Source organism: Pocillopora verrucosa, chromosome 10, assembly GCF_036669915.1.
Source record: "Pocillopora verrucosa isolate sample1 chromosome 10, ASM3666991v2, whole genome shotgun sequence".
Taxonomy (NCBI): Eukaryota; Metazoa; Cnidaria; class Anthozoa; order Scleractinia; family Pocilloporidae; genus Pocillopora; species Pocillopora verrucosa.
Genome location: NC_089321.1, coordinates 6,524,465 through 6,548,098, shown reverse-complemented (window position 1 = coordinate 6,548,098; position 23,634 = coordinate 6,524,465). Strand labels below are relative to the sequence as shown.

General features: G+C 40.0%; 2 protein-coding genes across 8 annotated transcripts in view; one reads left to right on the top strand and one right to left on the bottom strand.

Moving 5' to 3' along the window:
* Nucleotides 1-12,234, top strand: part of LOC131768736 (fibroblast growth factor receptor 2) — a 23,976-nt gene extending 11,742 nt beyond the window's left edge. For 3 of the 7 annotated variants that reach the window (XM_066173299.1, XM_066173297.1, XM_066173298.1), the window contains exons 2-16: nucleotides 1,123-1,228; nucleotides 4,043-4,360; nucleotides 4,789-5,067; nucleotides 5,604-5,915; nucleotides 6,049-6,339; nucleotides 6,816-7,033; nucleotides 7,367-7,589; nucleotides 7,997-8,107; nucleotides 8,270-8,460; nucleotides 8,654-8,776; nucleotides 9,318-9,391; nucleotides 9,901-9,941; nucleotides 10,069-10,165; nucleotides 10,769-10,868; nucleotides 11,397-12,234. In XM_066173299.1, coding sequence (XP_066029396.1) covers nucleotides 1,174-1,228; nucleotides 4,043-4,360; nucleotides 4,789-5,067; nucleotides 5,604-5,915; nucleotides 6,049-6,339; nucleotides 6,816-7,033; nucleotides 7,367-7,589; nucleotides 7,997-8,107; nucleotides 8,270-8,460; nucleotides 8,654-8,776; nucleotides 9,318-9,391; nucleotides 9,901-9,941; nucleotides 10,069-10,165; nucleotides 10,769-10,868; nucleotides 11,397-11,513 — 2,550 coding nt within the window. In that variant the 5' untranslated portion in view covers nucleotides 1,123-1,173 and the 3' untranslated portion in view covers nucleotides 11,514-12,234. Of the gene's footprint in view, nucleotides 1-620; nucleotides 657-858; nucleotides 881-991; nucleotides 1,012-1,122; nucleotides 1,229-4,042; nucleotides 4,361-4,788; nucleotides 5,068-5,603; nucleotides 5,916-6,048; nucleotides 6,340-6,815; nucleotides 7,034-7,366; nucleotides 7,590-7,996; nucleotides 8,108-8,269; nucleotides 8,461-8,653; nucleotides 8,777-9,317; nucleotides 9,392-9,900; nucleotides 9,942-10,068; nucleotides 10,166-10,768; nucleotides 10,869-11,247 lie in introns of those variants that run through there. The other 4 variants (XM_066173300.1, XM_066173301.1, XM_066173302.1 and 1 more) reach the window with 4 other exon arrangements.
* On the bottom strand, nucleotides 12,202-23,634 carry LOC131768699 (ankyrin and armadillo repeat-containing protein). Its single transcript, XM_059084425.2, has 9 exons — nucleotides 20,803-23,634; nucleotides 19,614-19,769; nucleotides 18,593-18,874; nucleotides 17,557-17,801; nucleotides 17,039-17,188; nucleotides 15,875-16,334; nucleotides 14,966-15,206; nucleotides 14,391-14,443; nucleotides 12,202-13,722 (listed from the first exon to the last, which is right to left on the bottom strand). The coding sequence occupies exons 1-9, from the start codon at nucleotides 23,285-23,287 to the stop codon at nucleotides 13,463-13,465; spliced, it is 4,332 nt and encodes a 1,443-aa protein (XP_058940408.2). The 5' UTR covers nucleotides 23,288-23,634; the 3' UTR covers nucleotides 12,202-13,462.

Here is a 23,634-nt window from a genome sequence, read left to right as displayed (position 1 = left end):
TTTCCTTTTTGGTCACTCCTAGGAGTGAAAAGGTTAATGCTTGAATAAGTGTTTTATTCGGCAATTAATACCACAAGGAACATTATACATGCGTAATTGTGAGGTCCGCCCAACTCTTTTTGCCATCTGCTTTCATGTTTGCTATGTATCCCGCTGAATGCAAGCTCTGATCGGCTAGTTTACTGCTTTTGTCCGATCACTTCGCCATATTTTAAAGAGTGATCACGCTTATTTGCAGTAGTGATCTTTTTTCAGTTTTTTTCGGTTTGGCAGTTATTTTAATTTAAGTAACCCATAAAACCTTTACCTAGCCATGTAGGCGCGGTAAGATAATATTCTGTTGACCCACCTACCGGAGGGATCATGTTGTATTTGCGATTTCAAGGCAGGAAGTTTCAAGAAATGAGAAAGAATTTGAGACATGAGCTGGTGATAGACAAACATTTCACTTTCCTCCGGCGCCTTTAATTTTAATTTCAACCAAAGACATTGATCGCCACGATAAAAACAAATATTTTGAATTCGTTGATTCACCAGTCACGCAAGCTGATCAGCTCTTTGATCTAATTTTGGACATATCTGTTTTCGGGGTAGGTAATCCTGGTTTGGTGACGCAAACCTTGCCTGTAAATGCATGACTTCTCTCAATAACCGCGGTACGTGTGATGTTATGATAAACAGTTTAGCGTCAAGATATATCTCTTATCAGTGATTTCCAGGGTAAGATAACGCAGTATTGGGCTTTTTCAGAGGTCTGTAAGTCGAGTGCAACTCATGGAAACATTCCAAGAGAATACCGATGAAAGTAATTGCATGAAAAGATGTTTTATTGCGTTTTGGAAACGAGAGCCACATATCTAATGCACGCTCTTAGAAAAAGGTTAGACAGATGTGTCTAGTTTACAGATAATTTATTGCGTCGCTCTAATTAGACCAACAAATGGAGAAGTCGTAGCTCATGAACAGATCGTGTGAGGGTTTTGTTGACGCAAGTTTTAATCAATTAAACGGGTAAACTGTGTTTTTGATTTGAGGAACATACGCACAGATGAGATAGTTTATCTCAATAGTTGTTTGAGAAAACACGTGAACCTGTTTACACTACAGGATTATCTTTTCCAGGTGACTTGAAGACAATTCCCTGGAAGAGAGGTGATTTATTAGCAGTGCAAGATGGAAGTTCCATATATACTGTTATTTTCTCTGATGTGTCTTTTACGTCTCCAAGGTGAGTCCTTTTGTTTATTGTTATTCATATGTTTAAACTTTTGCTGACTTTGGTTGCAACTTAAGAAAAATCACAAGGCCAGAATTCGAAATTGGAATTAGTCTTCTGTGAATATCAAACACCTCCCATTTTCGGAAGTCGCTGAAATAACAAACTCATAAAGGAAATTTACTATTATCAAAACTCTCTGTCATGACTTATTTTGCTACTATTGACAACAACAACAAATCAAGCCACATTTCTAACATCTTTAGAGGAAATCTTCCAAAATCATGTGATAATGACATTTTTTCTTCTCACAGGGCATAACAGAGGCTCAGTAGAACCAAACGTGATAGTTTTTTTAGTTTTCTGAATTCCACTGCGTATTTATACTGAGGCAACAATTAAAAAAAAGACTTCTTTGTGCGGAAACTCAGGAACATTTCGCCAGTTATAGAAAGAGACATATTCATTTAATTAAGGCCGCTGTTAAGTAGAGTCTAATCAAAACTGTCAGGTGCCAAATATGTTCTCGAGGGAACGACCTAAATATCTCGTTCGAGAGAGAGAAAGTTTGACTGAAGTACTAAACAATGGTTAGAGAGGGACACCAAGAGGCAAGTGAAGATTCTATCACTTGTCAAACGTGCTTTACGGACTCAGCTTTGAGCTCGATAGGAAGACATTCTTGAGAGCTAAGATGCTTTTCTCATGTAAAATCAATCTTTGAGGCAGAAAGGCGTTTGGACAAATCTAAAGACATAAACGTAAATGTGTTCTCTTTGACTTGGCCTTCTCATTTCTCTTTTTTTCTTCCGTTTCTTGTCGAGAAGATGCAGTTTCGGTCCTACCTCAGCTGCAACTTATTATTTCGTCGTTTTCACCGAAAAAGAAAGTGTGGTATAGATACCTTGGTGTGATTATCCGAGTTTCACGTTTTGCTAACATATTGCAGTACGACTCCTTTTAATTCTTCATTCTGTTTTTTTTCCTACTTATATAAACCCTTTTGATATTCCAAGCTCAAATACCAGAGGTAATTGTAATTGGAACGCGACCGTTTTCATTCGACAGTACTTTCATATTTGCGCATGATATATGGGTTTTTTGAAAAAAAAAAGTATGTCATCACTTATGATCAGCTTTGAAAATTAACAACAAAATATTGCGTGCTTATCTACTCCACCAACGATAGCATCATTATTTCGGCATTTCCGAGTGTATTTTTGCAAGAATTGTATGTTAAAACTTTTTCTATTTGTCATAAAATTAGTAATTTAGAACTTATCTTTGAAGTTCGAAAACACGTTTTTCTAATTTTGCTCCTATTAATTGATGCATATCAAGCGAGGTGTTATAGCACCGTTTGGAAGCCATTATGTATGGTCGTGACCACGATCTAAGGCTTCATATTTGGATAGTTATTAACGTAATAAACAACAGAAATCAATAATTTGGAATTAACCGGAAGTTTTCACCTGTATCGTACCTCGTCGAAAACGTCAATTCAGATTCATTCTGCTCGACCTGTAAAAAAATTTCAAGGAATGACGTTAAAACTTATTGGTATGCAATACATAGCAAAGGAGATAAAACGACAGTCATAATGACAAATATTTGCTATGAGGTATTTGAAAAGTATGCAGCCTGTTACAGGTTTTAGTTATACGACGGTTTGTAACTGTTTGAGAGAAACTTAATCGAGGATGGAAATCACTGAATAGGAATGATTGGGAACGAGCCATCTCTTTTCCTTTTTCTCAAACTTTTTTTGGCGTTACTTTTCGCTCTGCACACCACTCGGATGGCTGGAACAAGTTAAAGAAAATATGTGAAATGTGAAGGCAAATGTTGAAAACAGATGTTTATGAACGATTTAAGAGTTTGCCTCACGCAGACACTATCTCTTATGAGTCCTTCTTAAAAGGACTGGGACTAGGGTCTTAACGGTTTTGAAATTATTTGGTCCCAATTTTCCAGTTAGGAAACTAGCTTTTTCTCAGGTAATTTAGTATTAACAACTGAGTTGAAAACGTAAATTGGCCACCGTAAAGAGTTAAAAGGCTGACGTTTCGAGCGTTAGCCCTTCGTCAGAGCGATTGAGGAAGGGCTAACGCTCGAAACGTCAGCTTCTTCACTCTGTACGGTGGCCAATTTACGTTTTCATCTCAGTTGTTCACACTAAATTACCTGCTATACTCTACCACCGACGCGGCACCACAGTTTCTTTAGAAAATTGCCCCCTTTTTTTCATTAGCTTTTCTCAGTTCTTGAGACTTTTCCTTGATCAATTAGATTTTGCTAATTAGACCGTGTAATACTCGGTTGACAATCATCTTACAGAATCTGGCAATGGTTCCGCTGGGGTGTCAGTCTTTTTCAATACTAACATCACCCGAATTATCAAAGTTACACAATCTATTGTAACTCTCGAGTAAACATTATTTACGTAACATACATTAGAGCTAACATATATTTAATGAAGTGGAGGTGGCTGGGCAGGGTTGATATTTACGGCGAGCCACCGACACTGAAGTGAATACTTGTTTCAGTATATACTAAAACAGTGAGATAATATGGCACAAAAGTATGATTTAAACTCATTCGTTCTTGCAACGATTGCAATATTTTCTGGGGGCAAATCCCACACACGTCGCTCGGAGGTTAACGGTAAGGATATCCGGAGATTTGAGTTGCCAATCACGGCGCGCCTTCAACGCTATCCACAGTTCCGTTATATACTAAAGTGCATTAATTGCAAAAATGACTCCTTTCCCTCGCTTCTGTATTATGTATGCATTATCATTGGTCTCTTTGATATTTCATACACAGATGCAACCGGTGACACGTCGGAAATTACAACAAGAGAAGGAAGAAATATCACTCTACCATGTAAGACATCTAACGGCCAGTCTGGACTTTGGCGCAAGACTGTTTGGTTTAAAGGCTCAGAGAAAGTTATTTCTATTAAAAATGGAGGCCACTTTATATACTCTCAAAGGAAATACCCAATAACTGTACTAGACAAGGAATCCATTCGCCTCGTCTATGTTGATCGTTATGATCACGGAAATTATTCATGCAGAGCGCTGTATATAGATGGAGATGCATTCAAAAACGTCCAGCAAAACATCACTCTTCTTGTGAAAGGTTAGTTCCTTTATTTAATGAGTTAACTGCTCGACATGATATCGCGGCAGTTTCGCCTCGGATTAGCTGAGTGTTTGGCACAAGTTACTCGTCCAATCAGAGTGTAGTGAAGCAAAGGCAATGAAATTCCAGACTACAATGGAGATTCAAGCCAACTGGGAGCTGGTCATTATGTTGGTTCCATACAATCCAGTTGGCTTGTTAGTTCATTTGGTAGAGCACTGAATCGGTATAGCAGAGGTCATGGGTTCAAATCCCGTACGGGCCAGAATTTTTTTCAGGCCTTATTTTTCACTACTGCTCAAGTAGTGCTTACTACTGCGAAGATCGCTTTCATATTCACGTCTTTATCCGCAGTTCACAGATATGATTTTCATACATTCACAGTTAATGGAGATTTATTTTAACATGTTAGCGGTATCTTTCAGCCCGTCCACTGTTAAGCAGCCAAAGCCCAACGATACAAAACCTGACCCAAAATGCATCAAAGCTAGACTTCGTGCTTGACTGCTCCGTCAATGCATTCCCTAAAGCTGACGTCGTGTGGCAGAAAATGGATGGACAGCTGCCAGACGGCAGGGCCAAACAGGAAACCAGTGGAACTTTGGTGATACACCAAGCTTCTGCGGAGGACAGTGGAACATATCTATGTTCAGCGGTCAACGAACTTGGAGGAGACCAGTTGAACTTTACCGTCACCGTTTTTGGTATGATGGGGGATATCAAGCTTAATTATTTACCTGCCAGTCCGTACATTACGAATTGCCGTTTTTTCATTTGTTTCATGCAATTTGAAAATACGAAACTAGTACTGAAACGCCTAAGGACGCCATATATGGTGCACTAAATGAAGAGATATCCTGAAGATTTAATGGATTTTCATTTGAAATAGAAAGTAGTTGATCATCAGAAATCGTTCACAAAGTTAATAATGTATCCATATAAAAACATTTTCATATGTGAATGGACTGATCTTCCCGAAGGAATATGTTTTCTTTAAAGGAAATCGTTCCTACTTCCTTTTGACTTCGCGTAGCCTTGAAGATGCTGGTAATATCCTTATTGGCTCTTAAAAGCTTGGGTTGGAATACATTTCCTTACACACAGCAACGCGCTTTCATATCCTCTTTTTTAAGGGAAGATAAATCCTGTCATTTATAGCAAATAAACAGTCGTTTCCTCCTCTTTGAAATGTGGGATTTTCAAATTCATTTTTTTTTGTTTCCTCCGTTTTTGTTTTCAGAACCACCTATGATATACGGGAGACGAAAGTTCCACGCCAATGTGGACGAAAAAGCCAAGTTGATTTGTGTGTCGCGCGGAAATCCTGGTCCGTCTTTCTCATGGACTTGGAGGGACAGGAAAAACAAAACTTTCAGTATTACCCAGGGCGAGGAAATCAATGGATACAGCATGACAACGACAAGCGATACTGCAACGAGTCAAAGCATTCTTGAAATAACCACGGTCAAAGAAGAGTCTTGGACAATATACACCTGCGTAGCTGTAAATGCTTTAGGCCGATCTTCGGCTAACATTTCTTTGTCGGGAAAAAGTAAGTCCACGCTTTATTGCGTGTAATACAGAACGATAAAGGTAAAAACAGCTTGTGGACCACAAGACCCATTGATCTGCTCTGTTGTTCCCCTTATCTTCATCTATTTATTCATTCATTCATTTTTGTACAGCTCGTCCAGAAAGTCCAACAATAATCTCCGTGGAAACCACGGATCGAGAAGCTTTGGTCACGTGGACATTTAACGATGATGGTGGCCTGGAACTGAAGGCCTTGATACTCCAGTACAGAAAGAGTTCACAGAAAGATTGGGATGAAATCCAGATTAAACCGCCAAACAAAAACAAATATACCATCATGTACCTCGACCCAGACACAAACTACAACTTCCGTATCTTGGCAACCAATAGCCTAGGCACCAGTACTCCTAGTTCCACCTATTTTGCCAACACCAAGAAAAAAGGTAAGAAGACGCCTTCCAGTAAAAAAAAATCGTCCGATTTCAAATCTTCGTCAACTTTGAAATTGCTGTGACCAACCTGGTCAGTGAAGCATTCACATATTACATTCATTCCTCTATCGCATTCATATATCGCTTTCACATGACGTTACGGCGGCCATTTTGATCACTACAACAGTAGACTGAAGGCTCAACCAGCCCGGGTTCGATTCTAGTAGCTCACGTCACGAGTCGGTTGAGGTTTTCCGGTTTTCCTTCTTCCACCAAAAGAAATACTCCAAATTAAAATTACACCTGGAAAACATTGAGGGAAGAGCCACCTTGGGAATGTACAAAACCCAACCACTTAAAATTCCATTTTCGAATTTAACTTTGCAAGGAGGTCTGTTATATAGACTTTGCTTTTCTGTCAACTCAGTTAACTTTGAATTTGTTTTGATTCATTTATTAAGAATCTTAATTTTTTTTTTCTCCTCCAGAATCCAACAATGAGGCGCAGACCAGTAAAGGCTTCGCGGCACTCACTGAAAATATGACAGCATTAGTGGGTGGGGTCGGGGGGGGTTTCCTGGCCATCATGTTTGGTATCATTGCAATCTTCTGCTTCTTTAAGAAGATGCACAAGAATAACACCCCAGGGGATACGCCATCGAATAGCCGGCCTACGAGCCAACAGGAACCAGCCGAAATGACCGCGGTAAGAACCTCTTAATGCTGTCCGATGGACAGGCAGTTAGCGCAAGGCTCTGGGTCGAGATGTCCTGGTTCGATCCTTAGCCTCCCTCCGATCAGGAGTATAAATGAACTAAAAAAGAGGCCTGACGAAATTCCAGGGGGGAGGGAAGAAGATAACATGCAATGAACCAGCATCCTACCCAGGGGGGAGGGGAAGTTCTCCATACCATTTCATATTACGAGTAGAGACTCAACTTCACCTTGTTTTCTTGTTTATCCTTCCATCTGTGTTCAACCCGAATAGTAGGCATCCAAGGGTTCACTCTTAAATGCTTTTCTACGTCTTTTTCTTTAGTTATTAAGCCATAACATTCCAAATATACCCCTACCTCAACCAAATGTGGAGCAAGGAGCTTCGGTGGCTCAGTTATCAAACAACCCCTGGGAATTCCCGCGGAACAGAGTTGACTTGCAGTTGGTGCTGGGATCGGGTGCATTTGGCGTGGTTATGAAAGCACAGGCACAGGGCATCAAAGGATGTGTGGGAAAAATGCACGTTGCAGTGAAAATTGTAAAAGGCAAGTAGAAGAGTGGAAAATATGTGTCTGCAAATAATTAACACAGGGAGCTCTTCCCTTACGTCAAAAGTTAGCAAGAAATCAGTATCAGCGGTAGGTGAAGATAAGAAAAGAAAAGGCCTGAACGAACGCAAGCGATCGTCCTCGATCGTCCAAGTGATGATGCAGACGACGTCTAAACACAGACTGCTTAAAACCGTTAAATTTCGATGGGTTACGCCAAGATCTGAGAAGTTTGCAGCCTTAATGAGACATCTCCCTCCTTCTTTATCTACTAAAAAGTTCATTCGTGCAAGTTTAGAAAAAGAAGTGCGAAGTTTAGAATATTGAAGATTCATTCTTTAACTTTATTCTCTCTTGGTAAACCCAACAGACTCACCTGACTTACTGCATCTATTTTTTTATAGAAAGTGACAGTGAGACGGCTAGAAGAGATCTGCTTGCGGAGCTGGAACTCCTCAAGCTCATTGAGCCACACCCAAATGTTATTGGCTTACTAGGATGTTGCACAAGACAAGGTTAGTTTGACATAAAAACCTCCTGCTAACTCCATCAGCTTCCCTTCCACCTTATCAAATCTCTTGAGCTACTTCACACCCTGTTTCTTCGCATCAAGAGCTTCACTCATATGAACATAGAATGATGCCTCTACTGAATATTGCTTTCTGTTGACCTTACAGAGCCTTTGATGGTTATAGTAGAATTCTGTGCTTATGGCGATCTTCAGAGTTATCTGCGTCACTGCCGTGGTGTAGAAGATAAATATTACCAAGATTTGTACAAAGTTCCCATTGAAAAACTCGGTTCCAGGGATCTTTTGTCGTTTGCCATACAGACTGCAAGAGGCATGGCACATCTGGCTGCCATGAAGGTATTATCATCTCTCCTATCAGTTTCGTGAGTTAATGTGAAATAGCTTGCAGCTGATTTCTGCGCTTGAAGATCAAGAGTGAGTCATGTTCACATTCATATATTCAATTTGTCCGAGGAAGGGGGTTAAGAGTAAAGTTGACCAGAAATGTTACTACCTAGAATTCTACTGACTGTACCGATCGCTTTCGTAGGTTGTTCACAGAGATCTTGCGGCCAGAAACGTTCTTATTGACGAACACAAAGTTTGTAAAGTGGCCGACTTTGGCTTCGCTAGGGACATTTACGTAGAAAATCACTACACAAGAAAAACGCAAGTGAGTAATATATAGTAAGCATTGTGATCTAATTTTGAACTCATTGGCTTGCTGATGAATCCGTTAATAAATGAGGAAAAGCTTTCTTTTGATCAGCCCTGGTAAGAGACATTGTGGCTTAGTATCTAGAGCGCCAAGGCCAGCTTCCGAGAGGTCTGAGTTTGGGGATGTCGAGTCCTAGCAAGGGCTCTGGAAAAAAGTATCTTAAAATCTTTCACCGTGCAAGAGGTTAAAAAAGACATGAATGAGTACCTAGGGAAACTGAGAACTGGCTGGACTGTAACCTGCGTTAAATCAGATAACAAATCGTTATAAAAATGCACATGAAGTCTTATATGCGGACTTAAATTGAGAATTGATGCAAATTCCGAACATTTTCAGCAGAAGGGTATTTGCCTGAGAACTCACAACGCGGTATGGGCGCTTTCTTCCTACCAGCTGTTGTTCCTTCGATTTTATTTTTTTGTTTTTTTCATCAAACGAACTCTCTAGAGTAGTCAAAGCCTATGTTATTTACTTATTTTTTAATTTATTTTTATAGGGAGGACGATTTCCAATTAAATGGATGGCCATAGAGTCATTATTAGATGGTGTATCCACAACAAAAAGTGACGTGTGAGTAAATTTTACGAATGTGATAACTTGACTGTCATTGAAGGCAGCCTCTTTGTTGCAATTTTCAAGAGTCGCACATCAAGGTTTCTTTTGATCAACTGTCCAAAGTATTTCCAATTAGACCGACTACTTTAAACTTGGCAGAAGCGATTGACTTTTCGCTTAAGAAAATTTTTAAAAATCATCACAGCTGTTTTAGACTGAATCTTGAGGTTGCCAACCTCAAATCGTCGGATTTCACAGTCAGATGTGGTAGGCCATAGACAAGCGCCCTGCATGCTGCAAGGTACAGTTTTGTTCTCTGTCATGATACGTGGACCTTTCCGTGCTCTGTTCATACCTCGAAAGCGTTGTGTTATCGTACATCATGACATCGATGATGGAGAATTTTGAGCTAGGTCGTGGGACAAATGTTGGCCATTATTCGGCGACCGTTGTTGAGCTAAGATTTACTGTCCTCTCAACTTCTCTCCAAATCGAAACCGTCTGTTTACTTTTGTCTCACCCAGGTGGTCCTTTGGCGTCGTGCTCTGGGAAATCGTCACGTTAGGTAAGATTTCGCAGGCTTCTACTTTCATCTTGACGGCATAAGGTGGAACTTTATCACCTGAAATTCAATCCAACAGCTCTAGCTAGCCACTGATAGAAATTGAAGTATTGAATTATTCCTTCAACAGGTGCATCACCATATCCAGGCATGAACTCACAGGAAGTGATCAACTTTCTTCAAGATTCATATAGGATGGATAGGCCTAAGCACTGCTCTGAAGATTTGTAAGTGCCACCTTGTTCCCGACAAAGTCCTTAACCGGGGCTACACACATTTCCTTCTATTCTTTTGCGCTAGAATCGTCGGGTTGAAACGTTTGCTTCTCAATGGGCGACCGACTTGTATAGTTTGGAAGAGAGAGAGAATTCCAATTACTGTTCCGCGAATAGTTTAGAAATATCGCATCAACCTCTCAACCAATCACATGAAAAGCTGAAAAAGCAGAGACCTTCGCAACTTACACACCTGCGGTTTCCCGCCGCCCACGGTTTCCCGTGCTTCGGGCAGTTCGCTTGTTTTTATCAATTAATTTCTCATTCTTTTTACATGAAGTATTTATCTTAGTTCCACTTGGATGCTGTGATTACTCTCATGACAGTCAATCGAAATGCACTCCAATCAGACAACACGGGGAAATAATGCCTAAACCCAAATTGCATTCATCCACGTAATCTTTCAGCCAGGAAATTGCTATTTTAAACAGAAATTTCAATGTCAAGGGGTATACGCGACAGAAAATATTGGATAACTTTCGTGAAGACTACCTTTCTTTTTTTCTTTTTTCAATTTCGCTCCCCAAACCTTACATTTGTCGATAATCCCTCTAGATACATCCTTATGATGGATTGCTGGCAAGTGGCCCCTCAGCGACGGCCAACATTCGTAGAGCTGTCCCAGCACCTTAGTAAAATGTTCAGCGATGAAAAGGTAGGTTTAATTCATAAAATTTCCTCTTGCCAGTATTGATGTTATGTTATCATAAACTATCTTGATTAGTCAAAAATCTGTCCTAAACTGTGATCATTAAATCGCGCCGTAAGGGTAATAACCTGCGTGTGATGTTGTGAGAAAACCATGAAGGCCTTAAACTCGCATTGGACGAGTGGGCAACATCTTAAGTCGGTTCCCACGCTGGTAAATCAGTGTAAAGACCTGTATACTGTTCATTGTTATATTGCTCGGTCAAAATTTTGGTGGCATTGAAGCCTCCAATTTTTGTCTTTTTGTCTTTTCTCGAATCGATTTTGCATTTGCTTTCTTCTTTGCCTAAACCAAATTTACGACTTTTGTCCTTATCATTTCCTAGGAATACGTAAACATGGCTATATACGAAGACAATTTGTACGTCAATTTTGACGGCTCCTCCCTCACAGTGTAGCTACCTCAAGTCCACTGACACCTGCACGTACATAATTATTGATTGATTCCTGTCAATCATCTTTTCACTTGTCGTAGGAGTATATCGACATGCGCATGTACGAGGACCACTTGTACATCAATTTCGACAAGGCTTCTGGAACATTGACATCCAAATCGGGAAGTACACAGAACCCGAGTGAATCACCTTTGTGACGGAAGGAAATAACCAAATGTATTACTTTCTTCACCTGTAAACGAACACTTCAGAAAATCTTTACTACAACAAAAGATCATCGGAGGAAAGGCGTGTTTTTGAAAGTTACAGGCGGGCATGATGAATGCTTTCTGCCATTCTACGGGGCTTGCCGACACCAGGAGAGGCAACGACGCATGCACAATTTTAAATAATAATTTTGTCTTAAACGTTCATCTCGTCGACATTCAGGAACTTAGGAAATTAGGCACAGCCACAGCGCAGCCTAACTAACATCTATACTATTTCAAAACAATTCGCTTGTCAAACAACAAGTGGAAGTCACTGCGACATATTCTTGTGATTCAAATTTTTCTTAGTCTAAAAATTTTAGACCAGCTTGGTTTGCATTTTCTTCGGTTTCATTTTGGTTATGAATACGCGGGATGATAAACTCAAATTTAAAAAGTCTTTCACGAAAAAAATTTAAATCACAGGAGAGCCTTCATTAGTCTTAAGGTAGTTTCTGTAAGGGGTATAAACAAAATTCACCTTGTCGTTTCCGGAGTTTCGGATAGCGTGCCCAAGTTAATATCACACACTATTACATAGATTCAGTCACTGATTTTGTCAAAGTTAAACTTGCTTTAAATCAAATATTTGTAACAAAGCTTTTGGGAATACGTAAATATGGAAGATATACAAAGCAAAGGAATAGTTGTGTTTATTTAAGACAGAAGCTAAATAGTTATCAGGGGCAGTTAATTAACAAGTACGGCGCCTCCGAAAAGTAGTAAAAGCGGAAGTGTATGCTGCAAGTCAGTTGTGGAGATGTTTACCTTGAGCGTATTTGATCCATGAGGGATCTATAAACTAGAGTAACGTTGTTCACTGTCGCGTTTTAGCGACGAGACATCAAGTTTGTCTCATTTGACAGCAACAAATGTTCACAAGGAAAACAAATTTAATTGTAAGAATACTCGACGAGCAATGGAGGTTCATCCAAAATTTGATCACCACTGACTGCAAATTTAGGAGGACATTTGAAATTTAGGGTTTTCATTGGTCAGTTTTGTTGAGAAAAACGTTTTATGAAGATTCAGCTCAATAAAGTCATTGCATCATTTATGATAAACTATTGTCAACGTTCAACGCTTAAATTCCCAACCTCGTTCCCAGGCTATCTGTTGCTCGGTTGACCAATTGCCAAGCATAGGTACGGGAAAGCTCGACCGTGGTCTTTGTTTTTTCTCTCTTTCTTTCTTTCTCTCTCTCTCTCTCTCTTTCTTTTTCCTACTCCACAGAGTGCGTAAAGAAGAATGACCCTATGTACCAGGTTTCGGACCAGTAAATAAAAATACGGCAAGGCATAAGCAATGTTGAGTAAAATATAAAAAAGTCAGCGATATACTTCGACGTAAGCAAGAGTTTATGAACAGTTGTCACGTCAATCACGAACCCTGGAAGGTCCGTGAAAGCTTGTAGTAGCCTCCCAGCGTGTACGTTTTTCGCGCGCGCAAGCGTTTTGTGAAATGGTTAGTTGCTGCCTTGGATTTTGGAAGCAAGGGTAAGGTGGGTAGAGCATGACATTGGCAGACAAAGGACATTTGTGATGACAATCGGCTTAGATTGTATTTGGCGAGATACTAATAAGATAAATTTATCTTGACTTTAACATTCAATCTTTGAGCTAGCAATTTAACTCGTGCGTGATGAAAAAGACTTAAAATTAGCTTTGAGGTGGGGGAAGGGGGGCTCTAAATATCAGCTTTTGGAGCAAATTTTCTTCATACACCCCAGGCAAAATTTCTGTCTAAAAGAATTTACGAAAACGGGAAAGTTGTACTTTGAATTGTCCATGACAACGACTCTATGTCTTGTGCACACACACTGTCTGACAACTGCGATAATGGCGGCCACAGCAGCAATTCTTCCTGTCATCCAATTGTCATTTAAGTTCCGTATGTGGTCAAGAATTCTTACTGGATAATCCTTTTTCAAGCGAAGGCCTAGATGTTAGTAATTTGGATCGCCACATCTCTGCTGCTCCAAAAGCGCTTCTCATGTGCGACGAATCAGAGCGAGGCAACATGGCTTTGACAATGCCAGCCTTTACTTGATTGCGATAGCTGTTTACAACCACTGGTGCCGAGGCCACTCTTTTCATATCTTGCTGGCGAAGACGTCGGAAAGAACCCATGCTTTGAGTTGTGCGAGGTCTACGTTTTCCTAAATGAAAAACAGTACGTTTTTCAGATAATTGTACAATAATTTTTGGCTATGGAGTAAAACCCCGATACAACAAAGTACAGGAAGCCTCGAAACTGTATCTTGTTTCACATAGTTCGCTACAGAGGAGCACCAATGCATTTTCTCAGGTGCAAAATCTCTTTTCTAACAACCTCTATGCAAACGGTCTGATCAGGAGAACTAACATTAAAACAAACCCAAACAATAACAGAAACAGTGACAAGTGTGCACAGCATTTCTTTAGGAGATATACTTGGATCAGAAAAATGGTGTCGTGGTGCTAGTGCCAAAACAATAGTTTGAAGGCGAAACGCACTATTCCCTTACAGACTGGCTCGTTTAATTCATCATAAATTGAACGTCTGAGACGCATCTGGAGCTGTGAAATGAAACCAAGCATAAGATTGCCTTCTACAGGTACTTTCCCCAAAATAATATTCCAGTATCTAGAACTAGCGTTGTATCCAATGACTTAAATTACGGAAAGGAATTAGGAAACAATTTTAGTGGCGTTTCCTGGCCTACATGTCGGTTTTACCATGGCCTCTTTGATTTGTAAATATAATGAAAACCTCCAGCTCTCATTGAAAGGTTGACTTAAATACAAACGGACTGAGAAATGCATCCTATTGGGAGCTCAGACTTACGTTCTTCAGGTGGTAATCTCTGTGGTACCGGGGGCCCTCCGTGAATCTCCAAACTTTCGTAGAGGAAAATGAAAGTAAAAGTAATGGTGAGTTTTCAAATTGAGGTGACAGCTTAAAAAAAAAAGACTGCGGCGAAAAAGGTGCGCTGCAAAGTTCCAGTCCTTCTCGTCCATCTAAGCAATTTCCGTGAGCGTTCACGATGACTGTCGCTATCAATCCGTGGGTAAAAAAGACCGACACGTTATTGTTTATTTCAGCAAAGGTTTCTCATATATTCAAACTTTCCGTCGTAAAACTTCGCGACTTTGCGTCTTGCATCTTTGATAGTTTTTCAGTAACATGTCGCTCTCAAACCTGGCAGCCTAACTGATTAAATGCTGCTCTTTCCAGTGGTGTCAAACTTTCGCTACCTGTATCATGTCAAAAACTACCAAAGAAAACTTGGAGGGGACTATTTGAACTGAGCATGGCATTCTTAACAAAAGAAAAACAACCTTATTTGGTTACTTCTTGAAGAACTAAGAACTCAGACCTAACTCTTGGTATCAAAAGCAGCATGGTACGTAATGGCATACCTGGCCGAAGGCAGTCCAACCATCTTGGTCTGCCTCCACTCGTCCATAAACTCCATAGATACCTTTCCGTTACCAAGGTTATCCACCAGCGACTCCAGCAGACCTGGAGTATTACGACACGCCTGCAGCATCAGACGGGAAGCCGTGCGGTCGAACGACAGGTACCCTAGGGCAACCGCCGCACTGCTGCGGACTTCTTCGTTTGGTGAGGAAAGATTGGTGAGGAGTGCCTCCACTGAACCTGAAGAGTACAAGGAAAAAAAACAAAGAAAATGGTGTGAAACAGAGAATGCAATGCGATAATATTTTGGTTTATACAATGTAATTTTCAATCGTCATACACAAATTTTTGAAAAGTTCACATTTGATTTTTCATAATAAAATGGTTCAAAACGGTTTCCTTGTGGTATAAACTTGGGTAACTGTTCAGTTAACTTCATAAATCATATTGACCATGATTTTCCAACCAAAAATAAACTAACAATACGATTCAAAAAACTTTTTTAACATTTTGACAAGCAGTAATTTTTTTTTTAACTCAATGGTACCTCACCCGAGTTTCATTCAAACAAGGCCTACACTTATTCCAAAATTAACTTCACAATATATATTACACAATATTGTTGCAAATCTGCTACAGAAAGATGACAATATGGGGGAGACTTATCTTACCGTTGTACTGTGTATCATTATTAACCCTTCATACCCTAATATTGGAATTCAAATTCTCCATACTGTTCTCTTTACATATCCTATGATGCTGACAAGGAGAATTTGTTTAACAATCAGGAGCTTCTTAAATTGGTGATCATTTCCTTTATTTTCATGACCTTTACATTGGATTTAAGGGTGACACTATAAGGATAAATTAGAACCCAGTCACTCTTAATGATAAAAGGGTAAACCTACCGGCTGTGATAAGTGCCGCAGGAACACCAGCACGAGTGTGACCTAGGCTGGCTGTCAAACTGGCGGCAAGTATCTGTGTATTCTGTTGATCAGAACTGAGCAGGTGCACTAGTAATTCCACACCTCGTGCTGTCAGGTTCACCTGATCACTGTCAATCACACGTGCCAGGACTATGATCTGAAAAGCCGCGTGGGCCTGGTAAAGTTCATTCCCAGACCCCAAGAATTCTTCAAAAGCCGTCAGCGAGATTCCCCCAGCGTTTTTAATGGCGTACTGCTGTGAAGTGTTGTTGTACGCGAAAGTTGCGAGCGCCATTCCAGCCTTGAGGCGAACTGTTTCTTCTTTGTTAGAGAGATGGTGAAGGAGCTCAACGACGCGAAACTTCGTCTGTTCTGCCAGAAGCTTCTGGGTTTGCAGATTATTCAGAACGACTTTTCCCAACGTTATAGCCACCTCAACCTGTGAACGAAATGAGGGTATAAATGTCTCAGTCTGCTAATAATCTAAGTATACTGAGGCTAACTGTTGAAGCTAACCGTTGGAAAAAAAAATACGCGCTGGTCCACCATTCTTAAGAATTGTAATCAAACGCATCTTTTTTCCTTATTCTAACATCTGAAAACCTCAATAAGCTAATTCTAGAAACAGCTTAGCATCCACCGATCCTAACACTCGTGTCCCTAAATCCAAATCAATTAACCAAAAATTGCTAAAAGATTTGCTTACCAACCAATCACAGTTGAGCAATAAACCTACAGGGTAAACGCAGACACGTTTCCTTGTTTATCGAGCCTTTTTTCCGCTTTAATATATCAAATCTCTCTGAACGACTATAAAAATATCAACTGCGTGTCGACCATTGCATAGGTTTAAAAGACCCTTCTAAAAGACTGGTCTGGAAAACTTGCGCCATTTTCTCGACAAATCGCACTCGGTACAAAAACCAATCGCGACTTGGTGTTTTCCCGCGCTTCAGGCAGCCCGCCTTTTTCCCTTTCATTTCTCATTGGTTGCAGGTGACATTCTCATTTTCTAATTGGCTATTGTATCTACCAGTTTTGCCTATACGATTAACACCCTCATCAACAACTTCCCAGGACTACTCTCGCCCAAAGGATCAGACTACAAGATCAAAACACTATTGAAATGTGCTAAAAACCTACCTGAATGAGCGCCTTTTTTGAGGTACGCAGGAGATGCACAAGAGTAACAAGAGCTTCAGCGTTTGTAATTTCAAGCTGAGTGGATTTGTTAGATTGATGAGCCACGCCAACACACAGGATACCCAGCACGCGGATCACCATCAACAGAACCTACAAAAGAACCACATTTGCCTTAGAGACTAAAACATTTCGGAGCCATTACTTTGTTAGTTAAGTTAACATTGCTTTTCTTTGTATCTTGTCTTAATTTTTTACAACGGTAATCGACGGGTTGAAGAAAATCGAAAAAGTTGACCAGACGTCAGCTGTTTTATCACCACATTTCAGGAGTAATTAAAAAATAGAGTTATGTTAACTCTTTTTTTCAACTAATGGTTGCCGAAATTGCGGTGGATTGCACAGAACTGGCTATCATTCGGATGCAAAGAGCTAACTCAGGTTTTTCCCCTTCCCATGCTTTTTACAAATATTTCACGTTGTCTTTGACAACATCAGGAAGACGTGTAACTTAAACTAACCTTTTCAGAAGTCTTCTGAGACCTCAAGAGCCTCACAAGAGGTTGTATTCCTCCTCCAGTCACAATCTTGTTCTGATTTTCAATGTTCTCTGTGGTTAATGCAATAATGGCCATGCCAGCAATAAACTGTAGAGTCTCAGACTTCAGCATGAGCATATCAACTAGAATGTTAATACCAATCATGCTGGCAATACGCTGCTGCTGATGCCGAGTGACGCCTGCTAAAGCCCACAGAGCACTGGCACCTGATTGTAAAAGAATAAACAGTAAATGGATGAACTCTCATGGACCTGCGCAGTCTGACTACAGCAAGACATTTAAGATATGGGGACACAATGATCTAAATTATGGACATGGCACATATATGTTGCCTCATTTGAGCAATTAATCACAATTCTTTATCGGTTTACCAGCTACTAAACCACGCAGGATGTTGGGAGAACATAAGAAAAGTTTGTAAACCACAAGGCGCAGTCGAATGGTTTGTTAACTGGCAAACCAATAGAAAGTGTGGTTTACTTCTTACATACCAAATTAGTGATGTGTTCACAGAGACATCAAACACATAATTTATATGTTGTCTCATTTATTCATACATTGATTCATTTTTTTTCGTGATTTCAGTTATTAATTTTTTTTAACTTCTGAGAAACTGTCTGAAGTAACTCTCATTTATTCTCAAAATGAAATGATCCTTTTTAAGTACAACTCCTCTGAACACCCAATGCATCTCTGCTTCCACTATGAACAGTAGTAGTTTTATTTGATGTAGTAGTTGTGAAATATTCTAGTTAGCAGTGCACAAGATGTGGTGAAGAACTTTGCTAACACAGTATAATTTAAAATTTGCCATTCATTAAGAGAAAGGTGATTAACATCACCAAATTAGTAAAATTACAGTACTTGTTAAAAACAAGAATTTAATAAATGACAATGGAGCCCCCTGAAACAACAGGGCTAATAATCATCAACATTTTCAGCCTTTTCCAAACTATAGGAACCCTTCTATTATAAGTTACAAATATAATGTGCATACCTTGTTCTTTGACCTCAATGGCCCACATTTTCAAGAGCCTAATAAGAGGTCTCTGGGCATCTGCTGCATCAATCTCTTTTTGTGCCTCTGGATTACTGGTAGCAAGTGATTCTAAGGCACTTGCAGCCTTCACTTGGCAAAGTGTCTTGGTACTCTTTGCTAAAGACACTAGTGGCTTAACAGCTCCTTTGGCTACGACCAGATCTTGGTTTTCCCGATGGTCCTTAGTCAGAGCACTCAGGCATGCTGCAGTGTTTGCTTGAAGGTTCTTTGACTTTGCACCTGAAGGGTGATAACACTGAATATCAATGGCCACACTCCATATTGAGTTCCCTGTGGCTCACTTCATCATGTCAATGTTTTTACAAAATGAGAAACATCTCTCTTTAACCCTTTCACTCCCAAGATCTCATTAGTAATTCTCCTTACTGTCTGTCATACAATTCTTATGATGTTAGTTTGGAGTATTTGGTAATGGATCAACTAATAATCCCCTTTTTGAAATTTTCCAATATCTCACCACTTGTCTACTTGATATTGTATTGGTCACTGTAAGGAGAAATTCTGTTGTGGTCACTCATAGAAGTTAAAGGGAATTAATTCTCACACTTCTTGTTAAAAGGCCCTTTCTGAATTTCTCTATTTATTGTTCCTGTTGGAGGCAACAGTCTTTTGTTCACATCCCCCTTGCCCCCTCCCCCCCCCCCCCTTGTCTAATGGGTGTACCACTACTATGTAATGGCTCTTGAATGTACTCGGTACAGCAGGCCAGTAACAAAACAGATCAGCAACTTTGCCATTTCCCAAAAAAAATTGGTAACTACCACACTGCACAAGATTTTGGAAACTGACAAAATCATTTTGAGAACAGCAATTTCTTATTCAGTCCTGACAGAGCACATGTGATTGCTCCGATTGTATTCTTGTTCAAATACCTGTTTCTGCTGCATGGTAGATATTATCTACCATGCAGCTTCATATCCACACAAACAATTTACCAAGTGACAGTAGATTTTCTTACTTAGAAGTTCTGTTAGGGTGTCCACAGCTCCACTCTGGGCTACAGCTGTCTGGTTGTCATAGCTACCATCACACAAGACCCTGAGTGCATTGACACAATTCACCAACACATGTTCAAGTTTAGAGTCCAGGAGAACAACAAGTGATTGTATTCCACCTGATAAAAATTTTAAAAATGTAAATACATGTATACCACAGCTGAAGTCTGAAAATCATAAAAAAAATACCCCTAAAAGATTAAGAAATAAACAGATCCACTTGAGGGCACAAACTGCTATATTAAATACTAAGTACACCTGTTCAATACCTTATTAACAACTAGAGTGACCAGCATCTAATTTCTCCTCACTATATCTCCCCTGAATCAAACCTTAAGGTCACCAGAATAAAGAAAATGATCATCAACTAAAGTAAGCAGCTCTTGATCCTCAAACAACCTTCTAATCAGGAAATAATTATATAAGGATGCATTATGATGTTAGTGTGTAGAGGGTCAATCTGATTTTTATTTTCTCCCTGAACTTTTAGAGATTATTGTAAATTGTAATATAAATGAAGCGCTCAGAGGAAAATACAAAACAAAGTGATTTGAAGTCATTCTAATCTAATATCATTTTTACTTGCAAATTAAACATGAAGGATTGACCATGACTAAAAGAAACAAATGTAATGTCTTAAAACCTTGTGATGAAGCATAGTTGGTTATTTTCCATGGGAAGCAATAAGCAAGCTTATTTCAGCCTACCCACTATGATTGTACAATGTAGTTCAATTACACCCTAATATCAATATGCTTATTCTTCATACTGTCCTCTATAGCTTTCCTAAGGTGCTGGCAAGGAGAATTTGTTTAACAATCAAGAGCTTCAGATCTTAAGTTAGTGATCATTTAATTTTTTCTCATTACCTTTATGCGTGATTCAGGGGTGACATTGTAAGAAGAAATTAGATGCTGGTCACTCTTGGGATTCAAAGGGTTATCAACCCTGACAGGATACAAAATTCCCTCCACAGACATATACAGAGATAATACAACTTCTCTCTGTAAAGGAAACATGTCACCTACATGTACAGTGTATCACTACCCATAAAGATGTACTCTGGTTTAAACAAAAAATTAGGAAGTTGATGATTTTCAATATGATTCAACTGTAACTATTCAGGATTGTGTACCCTCATCATATTTGTACCTTCCTCCGAGATCTTTCCTTGGTTGACATCAAGGCAAGCTAAGTCTCCAAGGATGACAGCAGCACGAGAGTGGATCATGGGAACAGGTGATGCCAAAAGACTGACGACAACAGGAATTGCATTGGCTTTAGACACTTCTACCCTGACCTCATTGTGACTTCCAATGTTGCACAAAACAGACCCAGCAAGAGATTGTAGCTCCACATTATCAAGTCGAAGAAGATCAACAAGGGCTGGAACACCTTCTGCCATCAGGATGAATTTCCAGTTGTTTTCTGCTGCAAGAGACAGGACCTCCAGGCATTTAACGGCACTATGCTTCCTCTTGATGTCATCAGACTTCAACATACCAACAAGGAGGTCCCACACTGGGATATCATCATTATTCCAGCTGATAAAATATTTCAGTGTGTTGGTGTGAAAGTGAAGAGCAGCAAGATGAACAGCTCCATTTCCTTCCTTGTCTATAGAGGTATACTGTGCTCCCTGCTCAATCAGGCATTTCACAGCGTCCAATGCCCCACTGGATGCAGCTAAAAGAATTGGAGTGGACTCTAAGTCATCATTGGACTTGAGTTCTAGTAGTTTGGGTTCATGGCGAATTAGATGCAGAAGGCAGTCAACATGGTTGAAAAAGGCAGCATAGTGAACAGACACCCATCCCTGGCTGTCAAACATCATCACGTCAGCTTTGTATGTCACTAGGCATACAAGGCTGTCTAAAGCACCGCATCTGGCTGCCAGATGTAGCGGACTTACACCTTGTGATGAAATGTTATTGTAGCGACGCACATTTACATCAAAACCCATTACTACCAGCATGGTAATAATCTGTGGTCTGTTGAACATGGCTGCATGATGAATGAGGGACAGACCAGAAGAGTCTTGAGTTGTCAGACGTGATGGTGGCAATCTACGAGTCATGGTATGAAATATCGAGACCAGCCCTCTATGAGCACTTGCTTGCAACCCAGCAGGGATCTGTTTGAGTTTCACAGTTCTTTGATAGCCATATCTTTTTTTGAATTGCTCATGAATCTGGAGCTCATGCACAGGAAGCCTTTTAGGTTTCAATTTTACAATTTCATCATAATGTGCATGTATCCACAATGGATGCTTTGGTGATACAGGGTAAAAGGTCTCCAGGTGAATGTTCAGCACAAAATAACTTTTACCATCAATTTCAATTGCTGCCATTGGGTAGCTTTCCAACATGACTGTGTCTGAGCTCATTATTTTGTTATAAGCATCAGATGCAACATATTCCAGATTTTCTTGCTCTGCAACAATTGCAGCAGAGATTTTCTGAGCAGGTGGGGTTTCACGGACAAAGGAAATTCCACCATGCAAATGAAAGTATTTCTCTGAATGATCAAAGTGTTTACACTTGAATTCAGGTCTCAAGATCAGAGGTGGAAATTCACGCTCAGTTTTGCACTCTTCAAAAGTAAATGGTGGAAGAAGTTTGTTAACATCTGGAACCTTGCAACGTTTTTTGATTGCAATCAAAAATGGCACCATGAAACTAATAAATTTAAGCAGACATAGCTGTCGTTTTATGTCTGGTTTGAGAAGCAGGGTGTTCCTGATGAACTCTTGATGAACTCCAAGCCTTCTCTGCAGCTTTTCGTAACTTTGAAGATCAATTTTATCTGACTTAACAATGCTTGAAATGTGATAATTGGCATCTGTCAAAAATATGTTTTGATGTTGAGTGACAGTGTTTTGAAATAAGGTCAGTTTGAGCGCTAATTCATCCACATGCTTCATAAAATGTTTCTTCTCTTCAGTAGCATCTAGGTCATCTTTGTTTTCATCAGGGATTGAATTGTATGCTTCAGTCAGTTCAGGATCTATAGCCAAATCTAAAATACCAGCCTCTGTCCACACTAGTTGCAAGCTTCTTCGTGTTTCTGGCTCTCCAGTTGTTGTATTTAGATTCACAGCCTGCCTCCATCGCTCAGCAAATTTAGTTCTTTTATCTTTTGGGAAGTATGCCCCGTGCCAAAGACTCTTCATCATATAATCTACGTCTGTCAATATCTGGCCGATTCGCGTGTCATAGTAAGCTGGTGGAATTTGACATGATGTGCTGCAATCGTAATTCGCTTCCAAAGTAATCGACGGCGTTTGATTCAAAATGTAAATTCCCGTGACCAGTTCACGTACGATCTGATGCATTTCTCGCAATTCCAACGGTTCGATGCCCTCTTCTTCAGGAATAAGAATCAAACAGTTGTTGAAATCACTCGGGATTTGAATCCCGGCGATCAGTCCGCGTGGCGGTTCAACAGAAATCCTCGTGTCTTCAGTCGAAAGCAGCCAGTCGCTTGAAGTATAAGCAAGTGTCTCTTGCAACTCGTAACGTTCTATTTTGTCGAAATATGTCGCTGCAGCTCTCGCAGCTGTCATCGACGCCATCACATCAGAGGAACTAGAAGTCCTTCGCCGACCGGTTGTAACAGTGGAACTCACAGAGGTCATCGCCGAGGTGAATAAGGTAACGTAAGCCTAAATCAACAACTTGTTAGTAGGAAAAAGCTTCTTAAAGTCTTACAAGTCAATATGAATTGGATCAAGAACCATCCTTTCGTGTCCGAACCATCACTCGATTATAGAAAACCATTTTCAATTCGGAAATAGATGATGCGGAGTCGAATATTTTTATTCTCTGTCCAAAATGTTTCAAGTATTGTTGCGTTGGTGTAAATCCCTTAACAACGCACCCAAACAGACGCTAATTGGAATGATGTGTCGCTCATTGTTGTCGTACATTCACCTGGTTGATGCTTAGTTCTGCTTAGTATTTTTCATAAACTGCCTCCGACTCA